This window comes from Plasmodium inui (genome assembly GCF_000524495.1).
Source record: "Plasmodium inui San Antonio 1 unplaced genomic scaffold supercont1.1, whole genome shotgun sequence".
NCBI lineage: Eukaryota > Apicomplexa > Aconoidasida > Haemosporida > Plasmodiidae > Plasmodium > Plasmodium inui.
Genome location: NW_008481835.1, coordinates 723,513 through 739,940, shown reverse-complemented (window position 1 = coordinate 739,940; position 16,428 = coordinate 723,513). Strand labels below are relative to the sequence as shown.

Here is a 16,428-nt window from a genome sequence, read left to right as displayed (position 1 = left end):
CATTTTTTAGAAAAAGGAAAAAAAACATATAGATATATTTAAATAATACCATTTTACTTTTTAAATGTTTATAATTCCCCTCAACATGGTGGAATTATAACATGTACACCTTATTTGATAACTGCTTTACTTTTTTTTAACTTTCATGAGAAAGATAAGTAAAAGGTGCAAGAAGAAATATACTTGCTAGTTGGCCGCATGAACGTTCATGCCGGATTCTATAGCCATTGTTATGGCCTTAAAGCAAAACTAAAAAGATTAAACACAGGTAGACATCGTTCTACTCAAATAATGTCCGCCTTCCCAAGCCAGGCCTTCTCACCTGATACATATTTCTCCAAACATTGTGACAAAAAACGCTCTAACTCTGTCGAGGCAGTAAAACCAAGCCACGTCCAATTTAAAAATAGCCATAAAGTACAGACGCAAAATGCATTAAATGGAAAAATATTCCCTCAGGAAAAGACACGTCAAAAAATTTCTGATGCAACATATACACACATGATAAACAATGGAAATATAAAAAACGAAATGGAACAATTTTGTAAATTTTTTCAGTATGATAATAACAACTCTTTTTTGTGTAATGACTATTGTGAATATATGAACAACTTCTTCGCGAGTGAAGCTCAAATGTATTTTGGTGCAAAATACCACTTTGACTCATTCGATAAGTTTACAAGTCTGCCTGTACCTACCCCAATTTCCAGCTTATCCAATTTTAAAAAAATTAAGAGGGAATATTTTGCCAAAGGAGAGAAAAACCGGTATGGCAAAAATGCTCTTTTTAAAAAAATTATAAAAAATCATCTAGACTTAGTGGAGAAGTACACATGTAACCTGGGGACTCGACCCAGAGCGGAGTTCGCTAAGTTTGGGAAAAGAGGTAGAAGAGGAGAAAATGGCTTTCCCATTAAGTCTAAAAGTATCCTCCGCAAATATTTCAAAATAGGGGGGGGGAATACGAAGACAGGAAAAAATTCACAAACCAGGGGAAATGTCGTTAAACAAAACAACAATGATGGGCTGAAGCAATCGATTAGAGAGATCCCCAAAGAAAAAAAAATTCTGCACCGGGATCTCCAAATGTCAAGTGACGAAAAGGGGAAATTCTTAAAAAGGATAAACCTACATTTCAGCAATTGTGAGAACAGCGTCATAGACATTCTTTTCTCCCCACATGATGAAAAGTGGGTTAACGGAGTTTTCCTTTTGCGAAAAGGACTAACTGACCAGTTTGAAGAAGAGCGAGATGATAAATCAACAAAATCGGAAGGTGTTTACAGGGATGCACATTTTGTTACACACGACCAAAGGGTTCAAATTGTGTCCTATGACGATATGGAGTTTTACAAACGGATGAGAAAAAGGCTGAGGAACAAGTGCAAAAATGAAGCGGGCTTCTCAACAACCAGCCGTTGGAGGAGTACCCCCTGCGCAAGAAAGAAAGTTATAAATGTACTCTGCCGAAATGGAAGCTGCACAAGGGGAAAAACGGATCATAAACTCGAAGGAGGTCGAAATGAATCCAAAGTGTACACACTTCCTTCCCGTAAACATGTACAGACACACCTCGAAAGAAATAACGCCCCACAAAATGGTAACGGCCAACTCTTTGTCAATTTGGGTGGGGTCAAATACGGGTGCCTCAAAGAATATCACTCACTTTTCAATTACCAAAATGGATTCGCTCACGGCCGCCGAGAGAACAACAAGATAGGGATGAAAAAACCACATCGTGCTGGCCCAGAAGGGGGGACTACGAAATGGTATCCCTGCAGCGATAGCGATGTGAGTTTTAGCAATTCGCAAAAAAGCTGTGGACGGTGTTTTACGGAAGAGGGAAACCCAGATGGCATGAAGTCGTCCCAAATGGGTCATTCTAATGGTAACAATCCCCTTCATGAAAAAGTAACAAACGGGAAAGACAATGGCAGCGTCCATGGAAACGGCTATGGGAACGGCCATGGGAACGACAATGAGAACCACAATGGGCATAAGTTTTACCTAACAAGCAGCACGACGTGCACGAGCGCATCCAAGTCTGAGGCTAACCCCATTGGTGACATTTGTAATGACGAGCGTAAAGACGGTTCCGTCTCATCGGACCAATTCAAAAAAATATACGAGGAGGCTAATATGAAGAAAGGAAATAATAACTACACGAATGACATCCAGGATGTGTGCACCCACTTCTTCACGAGAAACGTGGTACAACGTCTACCCATGGGTCACTCGGAACAATGGGGCATATGTTGCCAATCCAAGTTGAGTGAAAAGGTTCCAGAGCTGCATTTTAAGCATGCACAGGTAGAGGAAGACAAAGTGAATATTTCCAATAACGAACGGTTACGCGGCGTAGCCTGGGATTACCCACGTGGATGTAGTAAGAACTTAGGTGATAGCAGGGTGGATTCCCTCCATGGGAGAGTTTTATCAGCCCGTGGTGCGCCTGTCAACCTCCCGGAACGAAGTTATGTAACTATAACTCATTCGAAGTGTAATTGCCACGCGGTTGGATTGATGCTTAGAAAGTCACTAAATGAAGAAGAAAACGAAATGGAGAATAACCACCGTGAGGGAAGCGGCACACTGGGGGGCAAAATACCAATTGACCCCTCCGATCAGGCAAAACTTTCATGCAAAAATGGGAGAATAGGAGGAGGAACAAATCCCATCATCTTAGACACTCATCAGTTGGAGAAAAAAGAAAAATTTCCACTTAAACCGAAAGTCTACTGGAGCAAAAGGAGGCTCTTTTGGGAGGAAAGAAATCCCAAGGGAGAAATAACAAAAAGAAAGCAAAAATTAATGCGTAACGGAACGAAGACAAATTATCACCAATGTGGAAAAGGCTCAATAAAAGATGGGGAAGACGATCATGCCCATTCGGAGAAAGACGTTTTACCGTTGAAGGGGGGGATTCACATCGGTCGTGGATCTGAAGAGTGTGAGAAACATCCACTTAGGAACTTCTCCTTTGCTAGGGACTCGACATGTACATTGAGGAGTATCCCTCTTCTTCACAAAAGGACGCTCACAAATGAACTGTCGTCTCCTCGGGAAAGATACATAATAGGCAGCAGTGGAAATATTCAGAAGAGAAGTTACACAACTTCCTGCATAAAGGAGAGCTCCATATTAAGAAATAGAAAAAATTTACCCGCGGACATTGTGTCCTTAGCGGTTGCAAACAAATATGAAAGAATGAGGAGCAGAAGTGGACAATCCTGTGCGGATTCCAGTAGGGAGTCCTCCACCACGCTGTCTTCTAATCCCGCGCGTGTTGGGAGGCCAAGACGAGGGGAACGAGGCAGGAGGGGACTGCGAACGGGTCACTCATATGATGAGAGTCCTCCTAAGGGCGATCTTCTACCCCCCATCATTGTGGAAAAAGATTACCAAATGGCAGATGGATCAGACCAAATCTGCAGTAACAGAAGTGAGAACAAGACAAGGCTCAAGAGTATTTACACAAAAAGAGATGTGGACAAAAAGGAGGAGACATTTACACACACGAAAGAAACAGCGACTTCGGGAATGCAGGATGGAATGGTACCACCAGGGAAAGATCACTCTTTATATGAGAATCTACTAATCAGGTGTGCATCCCCCAGTGGGTTCTTTCCGGCTCGTAAGGACTCCAAAGGGGAGAAATTTCCTCTGTCTCACAAAAAGGCCATAACGCAAGACGGGCACAACTGGGCCAAAGATGGAGGCAACAAAATGGAGAAAATCAGCGAAAGCAAAGAAAGCAACAAAATCAGCCAAATAAACCAAATCAGCCAAATACACCAAATCAGCCAAATAAACCAAATCAGCCAAATAAACCAAATCAGCCAAATAAACCAAATCAACCAAATAAATCAAATCAGCCAAATAAACCAAACCAACCAAAGCAACCAAATGAACACACCGTTCACCTGTACATATAAACAAAGAGACGCGCACAACAAAGAGCATGATCCGGAAGTGGACAACCTCCACACGAACGACTCACTCCGTAGGGAAAGACAATTTAAAATTCTAAGCTTTCCCAGTGATGAAAAGGTGGTCACCCCCAACCCTGCCACTCCAAACAATTCGACTCAGAACAAGAGACCCAAAAAGGGACGAAACAGATCAGAAATGACCAGCACCACCGCTAGAAAGATTAACCAACCGGTTAACCATTTCAATAGTGCAGATAAAAGGAACATGAAATGTGAACCCGTTTGGAGTAACCATCTCAAATGGGATTCTTTCACCCATAGTGTATGTCCCAATGACGAAACGTCGAAAGCGACTGAACAAGAGGTCACCCCGTCTGAGCGCACACATGTTGGGAATCCACCTCGAAATGAGAAGCTTGAGCTGGGGGGGAATTACAAAATAAGACGATTATCAAACGGCGAAATGGAGGGAAGCCTAAACCGAATTGCCATCTCGATTGCAGCCTTAAATGGGAAATCTCAATTCGGAAAGACCCCCGAGGAGGACTCCCCTCCGAGTGACCCCAAGAAACGTCGATCCTATGCTGATGCTAGATTGGACCACTTAAGCGGGGAGAAGGACAACCACTCCAACTCGAGAGAGCGCTGTATCCGTCTCGCCGATTTGGAGCAAGTAAATAAGAAGACGCAGTTTCTGGAACGAGGAACTGGAGTCGACAAAAAAGGGGGGGGTCTCAAAGGTGTCGGTCGTAACTTTCCCCATTTCGCTGCCCAAGTGGGGGAAGTAAAATTGGGAAAAAATAGCCACAGTGGTACTTGTCCTAAAGAAATCGAAGCGATGAACAGAAGTGATTACCATTTAGGGAGAGACCTTCACAAGGACAATTTCACTAGTAGGACAAATCTTCCCATCGACTTCTTCACGATGAATGAGAAAAGAGACACCAAGGATGAGATTGCTACAACTGGAAGGAAGAATTTAGCTACCCCCCTGAAAGTGCAACATTTTGAATATTCTTTCCCAAATGGGAGCAACTGTGAAGAATTCCTGCCGCTGGATGGTAGCCACTGTGATGGAGAACTGCCCAACAGCTTGAGCAATCCCTCTCCTGAAGATGTGAAGAAGAGTACCAGCGAAGCCTTCACGAAGAAATCCCAAAACAGCTATCTCATCGAGTGGTACCCAGGGTTTGACATCCCGATAGGAACCTATGGGAGAGCCATATTGCGAAAAGCGCTACACCAAAAAAGAATGACAGATGTGAAGATGTGTGACGAGCTTCTATCATCAAATGGGTTATTCCCTACTTCTAGATCGACCTTCGGAGACATGAAAATAAGGGACCTGTACAGAGCTGCTCATATTTTAGGAGTATGGAATGTGGCGGAAAAATATTGCCTCCTCGCATGCGAACGGAATGGGTATAAAAGGGAATGGATCGCTATGCTGAAAGGGAGTGGCGTTAAGATTACCATCAAGGCACTCAAAGAATTGAGGAGCAGGTACCTACTGACTAGTAAGAATCTTTCAATTTCCGGGAAGAAGGATAAAAATAAGAAGAATAATATGAATACGAAGAATAATATGAATACAAAGAAACGGGACGTCGGGGGGACCGACACAGATAGGGCAGTTAGGACAAAATTGGAAGGAGGTGTGCAACCCGGGGGTACCATGTTAGAGGCACCTTCCGCCATACCCAAAAAAGGTTCTCATAGGTCCAATTGCTCACATGATGGTAAATCGGGTACTACACCAAGGGACGGTCTCTACAATTCGAAATGTAAGACGGAAAATCAAACATGCTACGAAATAGATCAACAGCAGAGCTACCTCTCCACAGTAGAATCAAAAAAAGCAGACAGTAGAGGAACCCCAAACCAGCTACACAGTAGAACCCCCAGCCAGCTAAATTGCACCGTTCCAAGGAACACTCTTCCTAGTGAACACATGAACGGATCCAATGAAGCACTCCTGCGAAGATTGAAAAAAAATCAGATTGGAATAACTAATGATAGGAGTTTCCAAAGTGGTAGCGGTAGGATCGGAAACACAGACTTCGCAAATACGCATAAGGAGAAGTTCTATTCACCCCCCCAGATGAGTAACACCGATGGTGTAGTCTATACAGCTGCTTCCAATCACATGAGCATGGCTAGTACGAGTACCTCGCTAAGTAAAATTCAGTTTGGGTACTCAACACAAGATAGATTTTCCAACATGGTAGTAGGACCTGTAGGTGGAAGCCTGGCGGAGGAGTCTGAAATGTCAAATGAGATAAGCGTGGAGAATTGCAACCGGCTCCAGAACACCTGTCATTCTTTTGATACAAATTTTGTGCATGCAAGGAGAGAACTTATTCATCAAAAGTGGAACTCTAGTGGAAGGGCATCAATGGGAGATACTGACCACAGTGCAGCAATAACAATTAGGGGGGACAATACACTTCACGTGGGCAACATTCCGGTAATGGCACACCCCTCTACGTACGAAGGTATGCGGAATGAGCATGCTTTAGAAATGGGAATGGTCAGTGATCTCTTCCACACGGGGGTCACCACCGATTCGTTTCAGTTTTGGAGCAACTCACAAAATGGCAGTCGCTTCGTTGACGAGTATATGTAGAGGAAGGGGTGTAGGAAGTGTTGCCGGGGGGAGGGTACGCAGTTCTGTTAAGGTGTTTAATTACTGCTTCCGGGGGTGTAGAGAGTGCTGATGGGAAGTGCTGATGGACGTTTCCATGTGTTGACCGGGTCCACCTATCCCTTGGGGACACTTTCTAGCGTAGCGGCAAGTGTGGTTAGACCCGAAATAGGAACAACACTGTACAGACGGGTATATCAATTATGAAAGAAAAAGAAAAAGAAGAAGAAGACGAAAAAGAAGAAAAGAAAAAAATTTATGTAAAAGATCCCCTTCTGGGGATCTCTGTGTGGAAAATCCTAATGCTGACTGTACAAGCACAAATTGTGCTGCGGCCCCATGTGGAAGTCACCAAAATTGGAAGAAGCGCCCACCATGAGAGAGGCTACCGCTGTCCGCGGCGCTATATAGGAGCTCTCCTTAGGAATAAAGAGCTACGGGAAGACTTTACCGGTGTGGCAGAAATCCATGATCATTTATTTTTTTTTTTTTTTTTTTTTTTCGTCCATTGTACACATAAGAAAAACCATATGAGTGTAACTTCGGCGCTTGCACACGGAGGCAGCACATCCCCGAACCTAAAGACGGATACATGGTGTATTTTTCCTTCTTTTTAAATTCCCCGGGGGGCATTATTTCTGATCCCTTGTCCGATCTATCACTGTCCCCCAACATCGCCCGATTCGACAAGGCACTGTTCATAATTGCACCATGACGAGCGAAAAGGTTGCTTTCTTGTTTGTCACCCTTTTATATGTAATAAAATAACCCACGGCAAAAATGACGCTTTGCGGCGAAAGAGAAAAATGGTGGAAAGGCTTTCTTCAATTTTTCTACCGAAGAGATCAGCGATAGTTGTGCGGTTCTTCGCGCAATAGGAGCGAAGCGGTAAAAAAAATTCGCCATGTTAAACTCGACGAAGGTCGTGGGCGCTGCATAAAGTGCCGCCATTAATTGGATGGCGTTATGGTTTCCTCTTCGCCGTGGCAACATGGCGATTTTGCTTGGCCATTCTTCCCCCTCATTTTAGTATTCCCTCTGCGCCTCGCAACAAGGCTCTGTCCCACATTTTTTAAAACGATAAAAGCAGCACTTCTGCTCAGCAGTTTTGCATGTTTCGAGGCCCCAGAAAAATATTCCCCAGTGGATGACCCTTCGGAAGGAACCGCTGCAAAAAGTTACTCGCAACATATGCTCTTGCCCATGTAGCGCTGGAGTGGACAAAAATTCTACATCCATGAAGGGAAGAGTATAACCCTACCTATGTGCGGTATATTGTAGGAGGAGATCTGAAAATTGATCTTCTCCCTGGCTGCTGCACGTAGGTGGTATTCGGCCTCGAAAGGGAAAGAGGCGTAACCCGTTTGTGCGAAGTGGCAGTGAACATAAATGAGGTCGCTGCTATTGGCATCATCACCATCAACAGCACAACCGTTTTGCCAAATTCGCGTGTCATTTTTCTTCTTCTTTTTCGTGGCCCATTTTTAAAACTTGGCTTGGGACTCCTCTGCACCCCCCCTTCGCATGAACGTACGATTCCACATACGGATAGCTGCTTACCACCAACCAAGAAGATACTTACACTGCAGGTTCAACAAAATGGAAGGAAAAAACATAAAAGAAAATTTGAAAAGCATGAAAGATGCGTATGACCCCAAGGAGGTCGAGGCCAAGTGGTACTCCTTCTGGGAGCAGAATGATTATTTCAAACCGAAAAAGGAGTTGCTAGGAGATAAGCGTCCGAGTGACAAGTTCGTCATTGTGTTGCCCCCACCAAATGTGACAGGAACGTTACACATTGGCCACACGTTAACCATAGCCATTCAGGATTCCTTAGTTCGATACAAGAGAATGAAAAATTTTTTAACCCTCTACGTGCCAGGGACAGACCACGCAGGGATAGCAACACAGACCGTTGTGGAAAAAATACTATTTAAGAAGGAGCAAAAAATACGACAAGATTATGGAAGAGAAGAGTTTGTGAAAAAGATTTACGAATGGAAGGATCTCCATGGAAATAAAATTAATAATCAAATTAGGCGAATCGGTGCGTCCGTTGATTGGTCAAGGGAGTATTTCACTATGAACGAGAAATTGTCCGCAGCTGTGAAGGAAGCATTTATAAGATTTTATGATAGCGGATTGATTTATAGAGACAACCGATTGGTTGCCTGGTGCCCCCATTTAAAGACGGCTCTCTCCGATATTGAGGTGAACCTTGAAGAAATAAAGAAGCCAACAAAAATTAAGATCCCCTCATTTGATCACCTGGTCGAAGTTGGCGTATTATATAAGTTCTTTTACCAAATTAAGGACAGTGAAGAAAAAATCGAAGTGGCAACAACGCGAATTGAAACCATGTTGGGAGATGTTGCTGTGGCGGTGCATCCAAATGATAAGAGGTATGCTCACTTAGTGGGAAAAGAAATTGTACACCCCTTCATTCCGGACCGTAAAATAACCATCATTGCGGATGCCTATGTCGACATGGAATACGGTACTGGAGCTGTGAAGATAACGCCAGCTCATGATAAAAATGACTACGAAATGATGAAGAGGCATAATTTGAAGTCCATAAATATTTTTACCCGGGATGGACATATTAACAGAAATGGAGGCAAATTATTTGAAGGGATGCACCGATTTGAATGTAGATTTAAAATCCAGGAAGAATTAAAGAAGTTAAATCTGCTCTCGGATAAAATTCCTAACTCGATGTCTCTTCCTTTGTGTTCCAGAACAAATGACATCATCGAGTATATGCTCATACCACAGTGGTACGTAAACTGTAGTGAGCTCGGCAGACAAGCCATTAACTGCGTGAAGGAGAAGCAACTCACAATTATTCCCCCGCAGCATGTTAACACCTGGTTTTACTGGCTAGAAAATGTGCACGATTGGTGCATATCGAGGCAGCTATGGTGGGGCCATCGAATTCCAGCCTACAAAATTGTCAAAAAAGGGGATCCGAGCGTCGAAGCGGAGGGGAGCCGTGATAATTCGAATCAATCAGAAGAGGCAGACCCCACTGGAGAGGAAGGTGTGGAAGCAGAGGAAAAGTGGGTTGTTGGCGGATCCTACGAAGAGTGCATGGAAAAGGCCAAAAAGATGGTACCCCAAAATGAGCAGTCCGAGTCTACGTTCGAGTTGGTACAAGATGAAGACGTACTCGACACGTGGTTCTCTTCCGCCCTGGTTCCATTCAGCTCTTTAGGATGGCCAGAAAAGACGGAAGATCTGGAACACTTCTTCCCGAACAGTATTTTAGAGACGGGTCAGGATATTCTCTTCTTCTGGGTAGCTAGAATGGTAATGGTTTCGCTTCACCTTATGAAGACACTCCCTTTTAATACCATTTACCTACATGCAATGATTAGGGACTCCAAAGGGGAGAAGATGAGTAAAAGCAAAGGAAACGTCGTGGACCCCTTGGACATCATCGATGGAATTAGCCTACAGGGATTAAATCAAAAATTGTATGAAGGAAATTTACCCGAAAAAGAAATCAAAAGAGCATTAGAATTGCAGAAAAAGGAGTTCCCCAAGGGAATCCCAGAATGTGGAACCGATGCTCTACGATTTGGTCTCCTAACCTATCTGAAGCAGGGGAGAAATGTGAACCTAGACATCAATAGAATAATTGGGTATCGACATTTTTGCAATAAACTGTGGAATGCTGTTAAGTTCTTTTTGAAGACGTTGCCAGATAATTACGACAATTGTAACGTCCTTCTTTCCAAACCGGATTATGTGCATTCGTTGCAGTGGGAAGATAAGTGGATTCTCCACCGGTTAAATGTGTATATAAAAAGTGCCAATGAAAGTTTTGATACGTATAACTTCTCCGAGGCAGCATTCTCTGCGTACAACTTTTGGCTCTACGATTTGTGCGATGTGTACTTGGAGCTTATCAAGGCCCGTCTTAATGTTGAGTCCTCCGAACCAGAGAAGAAGGAAGAAGCCCCTAGTGAGGAAAAAAGGGAGGACGTAACAACCGGGGAGAGCCACATCAAGGACAGCGTTTCCATCAGCGAGGGGCATCTTCTCACCGGTTCAACGGCACTCCATGCTAACAAGACGCTACATGCGTGTCTGGATTATGGACTGAGACTTTTGCACCCCATTTCGCCCTTCATAACGGAAGAGCTGTACCACAAGATCGCAGCCGAGGGATACAAATTTGGATCCATTTCTGTAGCCCCCTACCCAGAGTACATGCCTTCTTGGAATGATGAAACGGTTAACTCCGAAATGAACAAATTTATGAGCATTGTTAAGCAGTTCAGATCGTTCATTTCTAATCTGGAAATTCCTCCCAAGATAAAACTCAATTGTTACATTTCTGCCAAGAATCAGCAAGACGAAGGTTTTATCTTAAAGGTAAAAAATAAAATACAGACATTGGCCAAATTGGGTACCCTCACGGTCATTAAATACAACGTGGAGGAACTTTCCGATGATCTCATTGCTGAAATAAAAAGATGCCTCAAGGATATTGTAGCCAACCAGTTCATTATCTACGTGCAATCCACTGAGGAGTACCTCAAGCCGCTACTGACGAATATGCAAAACAAGAATAAGAAGCTCCAAACTTCTTTAGATTCCTATTTGAAAAAAACCAATGATCCTAACTATGCGCAAAAAGTGCCTGAACAGGTCAGAAATTTGTACGCGGAAAAAATCGACGAGCTGAACGCGCAAATTTTGGTCGTGTCCAACATCATTTCGGAGATTAACGAATGCTTAAAGAATGCGTAAGTCCGCGTAACGAAAAAAGGGGGGTTTTCGCGTAAAAGTATTAATTAGGGGAGTACCCAATTGGGAAAAAAAAACAAGTTAACGAAACTTATTTTGCGCCCAGCGTGCAAGCATATGTGTGTACATGTGCGTACATTTGTACCTATATGTGTACACTTGCACGTGTGCATCAGCGCCAGGGAGCAGCCCCCTTCTGGGGGATACACCAAGGGGAAGGCGTGCTCCGTGCAAATGAATATGCACAGATAACAAGCGTGAACCCAGTACACGCATGTGCGTGGACATATTCGTCCATGCACAAATCAAGACAGAAGATGCACTCTTTCTGGATGACATACGGGGTGAGGCGTGCTAGGCACCTGACGAGGCATTCTTCCAAGCGCGCGCGCCGTAACCCGTGCGAATTGTGCGACAATTCGATATGCCGTTAGCAGCACTATGCCGCTGGCCACGCCTTAGTCATTCTGTGATGGTGTGACGTTGCGCCACTTCGGAACTTCGGCACTGCCACATTGGGACACTTCGACATGTATGCGTTTTGCACCCCTCCACGCAGCCTAGTAACTGCTTTTCCCTCCTTCCAGCGACATTCGCCGACGCACATTTTCGCACCAAACAAACCCTCAGTTAAATTTGGTACCCAACAAGTGCTCATCAATCAGCGCAAATATATGAGGCGTGTTGCATCCCTGAATTTGGCGAATAATTTCTCCATTTTTCAGTATTAAGTAAAATGGCTTGGAATTATTATCGTAGTTTTTTAACGAGGCGATATTTTGCGCGCACACGGCTACTATTTTTACGCTCTCTGTGAAGGTAAAATTGGCTTTGTAAATTTTGTTTATAATTTCGAAGGTGAAGAGACATGGTCCGCACCACTTGGTATAAACGTCTACGATGTAGAGGATGTCATTTTTTTCTTCAAACAGTTTTTTATACTCCTCTTCATTGCAAATTTCCTCGTACATTTTGTCCTCAACCCTTTTCATTTTATACAGCGGTGCGGCACAAAATGGGGGGATGGTCCAGCAAGTCGTAAAAAAGAAAAAAAAAAAAAAAGAAGAAAAAAAAAAAATACCCCTCTCTATCTCTACAGGCGTAATGAAAAAAAGGTATATATTACATAAGATCAAATACGAGTGCGGAATTAACGCGGGGCATCATCCAAGCTGCGAAGAAAAGTTCACCTTGATGTGGTTCCCCCGTCTTCGTCTTTAAAAAAAAAACTTCAACAAATTGTCCTCAATCGAATTGTCGTCAATGGAGCTGACTTGATTAAAATGGAAAATCTCCAAAGAACTCGTTTTTGTGTCCGTCTGCACATTGTCCAAAAGGTTATTAATGGTGGGTCCCTCGACAAATAAGTAATATAATAAGTAGGAGTCGCATATCACATTCTGAGCTAAGAGGCGTATATGTTTCTGGAAAATAATTCCATTAAGATTATCTAAATTATTGAGTTCCGTCAAAATGTTATCAATTAAATATTTGAAGGCGTACATTTCTGCATTTTTTTTTTTCTTCTTTTCCGCGTCTTTTTCGTTTAGCTTTTCCCAAAATGGGTGCCTTCCCGTATTGCATTCAATCATATTTTCACTATACACGTTATATTTTTCTTTATAAATGTGAACAAAATAAAGGCAGGACTTGATGTAATACCTTTCGTAGTTTCTATACCGCCGCATCAGATCATCATACGTGGACTTGTGTATGATATTATTATTGTCCAAAATATATGCACAAAATGATAAGTCCAACAAAATAATGTTATACAATTGGGTTACTTTCTCATTTAAAAGCGTTTTATTCTTTTCATTCGATTGTGCATACTGGGAAGAATACACTTCCTTCACGAGGCAAATAAATTGCGCATATATTTTGTATACCTCCTTCTGTAGCGCAGTTTTTACGAGGAAGATAACTATGCTTCGATACATATCCGTTTTGCATAACCTTTCAACGTAGAGGATAAAGAGGTTGGAAAAGGAGAAAATATTCACCAAATGGCCATTCATTTTTTCGCATAAAATATTTTTTATATCATTATTTATTAACATGTTCAGATAGAAATGCAAATGCTCCTCCAGATTGTCCAGGTACTCCACACAGAAGCATTTCAGAGATGTCTTCAATATTTTGTACACTATGTGTAGAAAAATGCCCTTTAAATCATTGAGGGAGAAATTGGACTCCCCCTCGGAGTCGTCCGCTACTGCCTCATCGATGCCATCGTGGGCACTCAGGAAATGGGTCCACGCGCGCTTATCGTTATGCCTAAGCAGGTTGACGTAGAGACGGAGCTCCTTATATTCTTCCTCCTCCGAGTTTTCTGTCTCTCCGATTTGATCACCGCAATTCGGCATGCTCTCACTGTGAGGTGGTCCCGTTCCTTTCACCATGCCATTCTGTTCTTCCTGCTCGAGGTTCACCGTTTTGCAATCCACGTTATTGTCACGCATGGTGGCTTCATCATTTGGACACTTCCTCATTGGGGTGTTTTCCACGTGGGTAGGATCCTCCCCCTGCGGCACTTTTAAGAAGCATACCAGATTAGAGCACCTATTTGAAGTACAATTGCTGCTCTCCTTTTTGACATCACTTCCGCAACTACGAATGGAAGTTGGTTCTCCCTGCACGATGGCGTTCCCATTTGCATTCTCTCTGGCGTATGCCCCTTCCCTAGTGTGGCTCTTCAGAATACTCATAAACGAGTCGAACATTGTGAAAAAATCCGCAGCATCATGTGCGCCTTGTTCTACAAAGAGAAAGTCCGCATTCGCGCTGTGGTTAATCTCTTTCGTCTCTATGAAGATAATCAGCTTGTAGGCTGAAAATATAAGGGGGTGAATTTTTTCTTTTAAAATTTTTTTAAAGCCATTATGAAAATGTCCCTCTCTGGATAAGTTTCCCCCCGCTTGTACACGCTCTGTCGATTCTTTGTGATCATTTTTTCTTATATGTTGGTCTTCAGTTAACTCCCTGTCCACATTGTAAAATTGCGCATATATGCCATCCAAATCGATGGAAAAAAATTCCCAGTAGTAATAAAATGAATTCAGCAGGAAGGAATAAAACACCCAATCTCTAATTTCGCAATTTCTCTCATAAGAAATGGAGATGTTGCAAAACAAATTGTGGAAAAATTTCGTCATTACGAGCTTCCACTTATCAACTGGATTTTGATCAAAAAAGGGAATTGCACACACAAATTTGTTAAAAAAAAGGAAAAAAAAAATCTGGAAAACTTCATCATGAATAGCATGCAGATAATTATTATTCAGGTAAAAATCAACATCTTTAATATATTTGCGATAGTACTTTTCTTTCATTTGGATTTTACCCTTCATTTTGTTGTACAATCTGTTTATATTTGCATACTCTGTGAACAACTGGCCGCATGTTACGCTGTAATCATTTTTGCAATAGTAGACATGTAGAAGGTGGATCATATAGTCATAAGTGCGGCGCGCAAATTGGACATACGTTTTTTGTAGTAAGCTGAACTTCTCAGCGATTCCTTCGTTCAGCGTCTTCTTTATTTCTTCCATGCTATTTATGGCATAATTGAAATACTGCTTGTTTTTCTTTGCCTTTTCATGAGGTATATTCTGCAGGATGAACAGATCCATCTGCATTCTTCGCAAGAAGAGGTTTTCCTCCGTGTCCGTTGCGTCGTTCCCACTGGCGTGGTCGTCATAAGTCTGTGCAGTTTTATCTTCCCACTCCACGGGACATCCCTCTTCGAGACCGCTAACCTGACCGTCCTTCACCCCTTGGCGGAAGCGCTCATTACTCACATCGATCAGAAGAAGGATCATATATTTGGTGTGCAAAACCAGATAAGTAATTTGCAAAAATAACGCTTTTATCTTGTGGAGGGGTAGAGCCTCATCCTCTACGTGGCTCCCTCTGTGCACAAAGTTGTGTAACAAATTTATTCTCGCGTTGAGAATTTCCTTGAACAAATCGTCTTTTACAATTTCCACGATTTGGCAATTCTGTTTGTTGTAAAAAAGCAACAAGACGATTACTGACTGGGGAATGCTGTCCATTTTACAGGAGAAGTTGTATGCCAAATTGTGGTAAGAGGCATATATCAGCTTCAAGAGAATATCACAGAAATTTTCCTTGTGTTTCTTTACATACGTATTTAAGTACAAAACGGACCTGTTGCTATTAAACATGTTAATGTAAATGTTTTTAATTTTTTCATTTTTGAGTAAAGAGCTGAGGACCTTGATGCAGAGAAATATATCTGTGTATAATTTATTCAGCACAAATGAGTAGTTTTCTTCGCTCATTTTTTTATTCACGTCAACATATACATGGTTGATATAGTTGTTAAGGTAGAAGCAGTCGTAATTCAGTAGTTCCTCCTTTTCCGTTTTTACAATATGGTACGCATCTTCACAGGGGGGATTTTTCCCCTCTCCTGTGCTTCTTCCCAAATGGCAACTTTGAAATAAAAAATCGTAACTGTCGCATTTTCTTTTCCACACCTCTTTTATGATCTCCTTTTCTGATTCTCCGAATTTTTCTGTGTGCATTGATGGCTCTCCAAAATTCACCGACGCTGTGTTTCTAACGCCACCGATTAAATCATTGTAAGCGCAAATGATGTCTTCCAAGTGGCATGTTATTTTGTCCACACTGGCATACACACTTTTAATCTTGATAGTATTGTCAATCACCTGGCTGCTTTTTTCTTTCAAAAATGTTTTTATGGACTCTTCCTTGCTTCTGATGTCGTTGCGCAGATTCTCGATATGTTCAATGGCTTTCCTCTGGTCGTAGTTTCGAAATATCTCACTAACGTCAAGTTTCATGGTGCCAGCAGGGGGAGAGGTGCTCTTGCTATACGCTGCGGCTTCCTTTGGAGCCGCCTCTTTTAACCGTGTTTCTACCTACGCGTAAGAGTACACGTGCGTGTAGTCACGTCTATGTCAGGGAATTTCCCATACGTGCGTTGCTAGACCCCACATCGGGAGAGACTACCCCCCACGTTTCGACAAGAAAAAAAGGCACCGTGTGGATGTGCCCTTATTTGGAACCACAAGGGGAATCCCTTCGCGATGAAGGAGAATCTTCAAGACT

General features: G+C 42.6%; 4 protein-coding genes across 4 annotated transcripts; 2 read left to right on the top strand and 2 right to left on the bottom strand.

Annotated features, from left to right (window-relative positions):
• Positions 1-501: 501 nt before the first annotated feature.
• C922_00165 (hypothetical protein) lies at positions 502-6,558 on the top strand (the record flags this gene model as incomplete). Its single annotated transcript, XM_008815782.1, has 1 exon — positions 502-6,558. One exon carries the CDS (start codon positions 502-504, stop codon positions 6,556-6,558), a length of 6,057 nt encoding a protein of 2,018 aa, XP_008814004.1.
• A 1,617-nt stretch (positions 6,559-8,175) lies between these two features.
• Positions 8,176-11,334, top strand: C922_00164 (valyl-tRNA synthetase; the record flags this gene model as incomplete). The annotated part of the gene is made up of 1 exon (XM_008815781.1): positions 8,176-11,334. The coding sequence occupies one exon, from the start codon at positions 8,176-8,178 to the stop codon at positions 11,332-11,334; it is 3,159 nt and encodes a 1,052-aa protein (XP_008814003.1).
• A 623-nt stretch (positions 11,335-11,957) lies between these two features.
• On the bottom strand, positions 11,958-12,323 carry C922_00163 (hypothetical protein; the record flags this gene model as incomplete). The annotated part of the gene is made up of 1 exon (XM_008815780.1): positions 11,958-12,323. One exon carries the CDS (start codon positions 12,321-12,323, stop codon positions 11,958-11,960), a length of 366 nt encoding a protein of 121 aa, XP_008814002.1.
• A 225-nt stretch (positions 12,324-12,548) lies between these two features.
• C922_00162 (hypothetical protein) lies at positions 12,549-16,160 on the bottom strand (the record flags this gene model as incomplete). Its single annotated transcript, XM_008815779.1, has 1 exon — positions 12,549-16,160. The coding sequence occupies one exon, from the start codon at positions 16,158-16,160 to the stop codon at positions 12,549-12,551; it is 3,612 nt and encodes a 1,203-aa protein (XP_008814001.1).
• Positions 16,161-16,428: the final 268 nt, after the last annotated feature.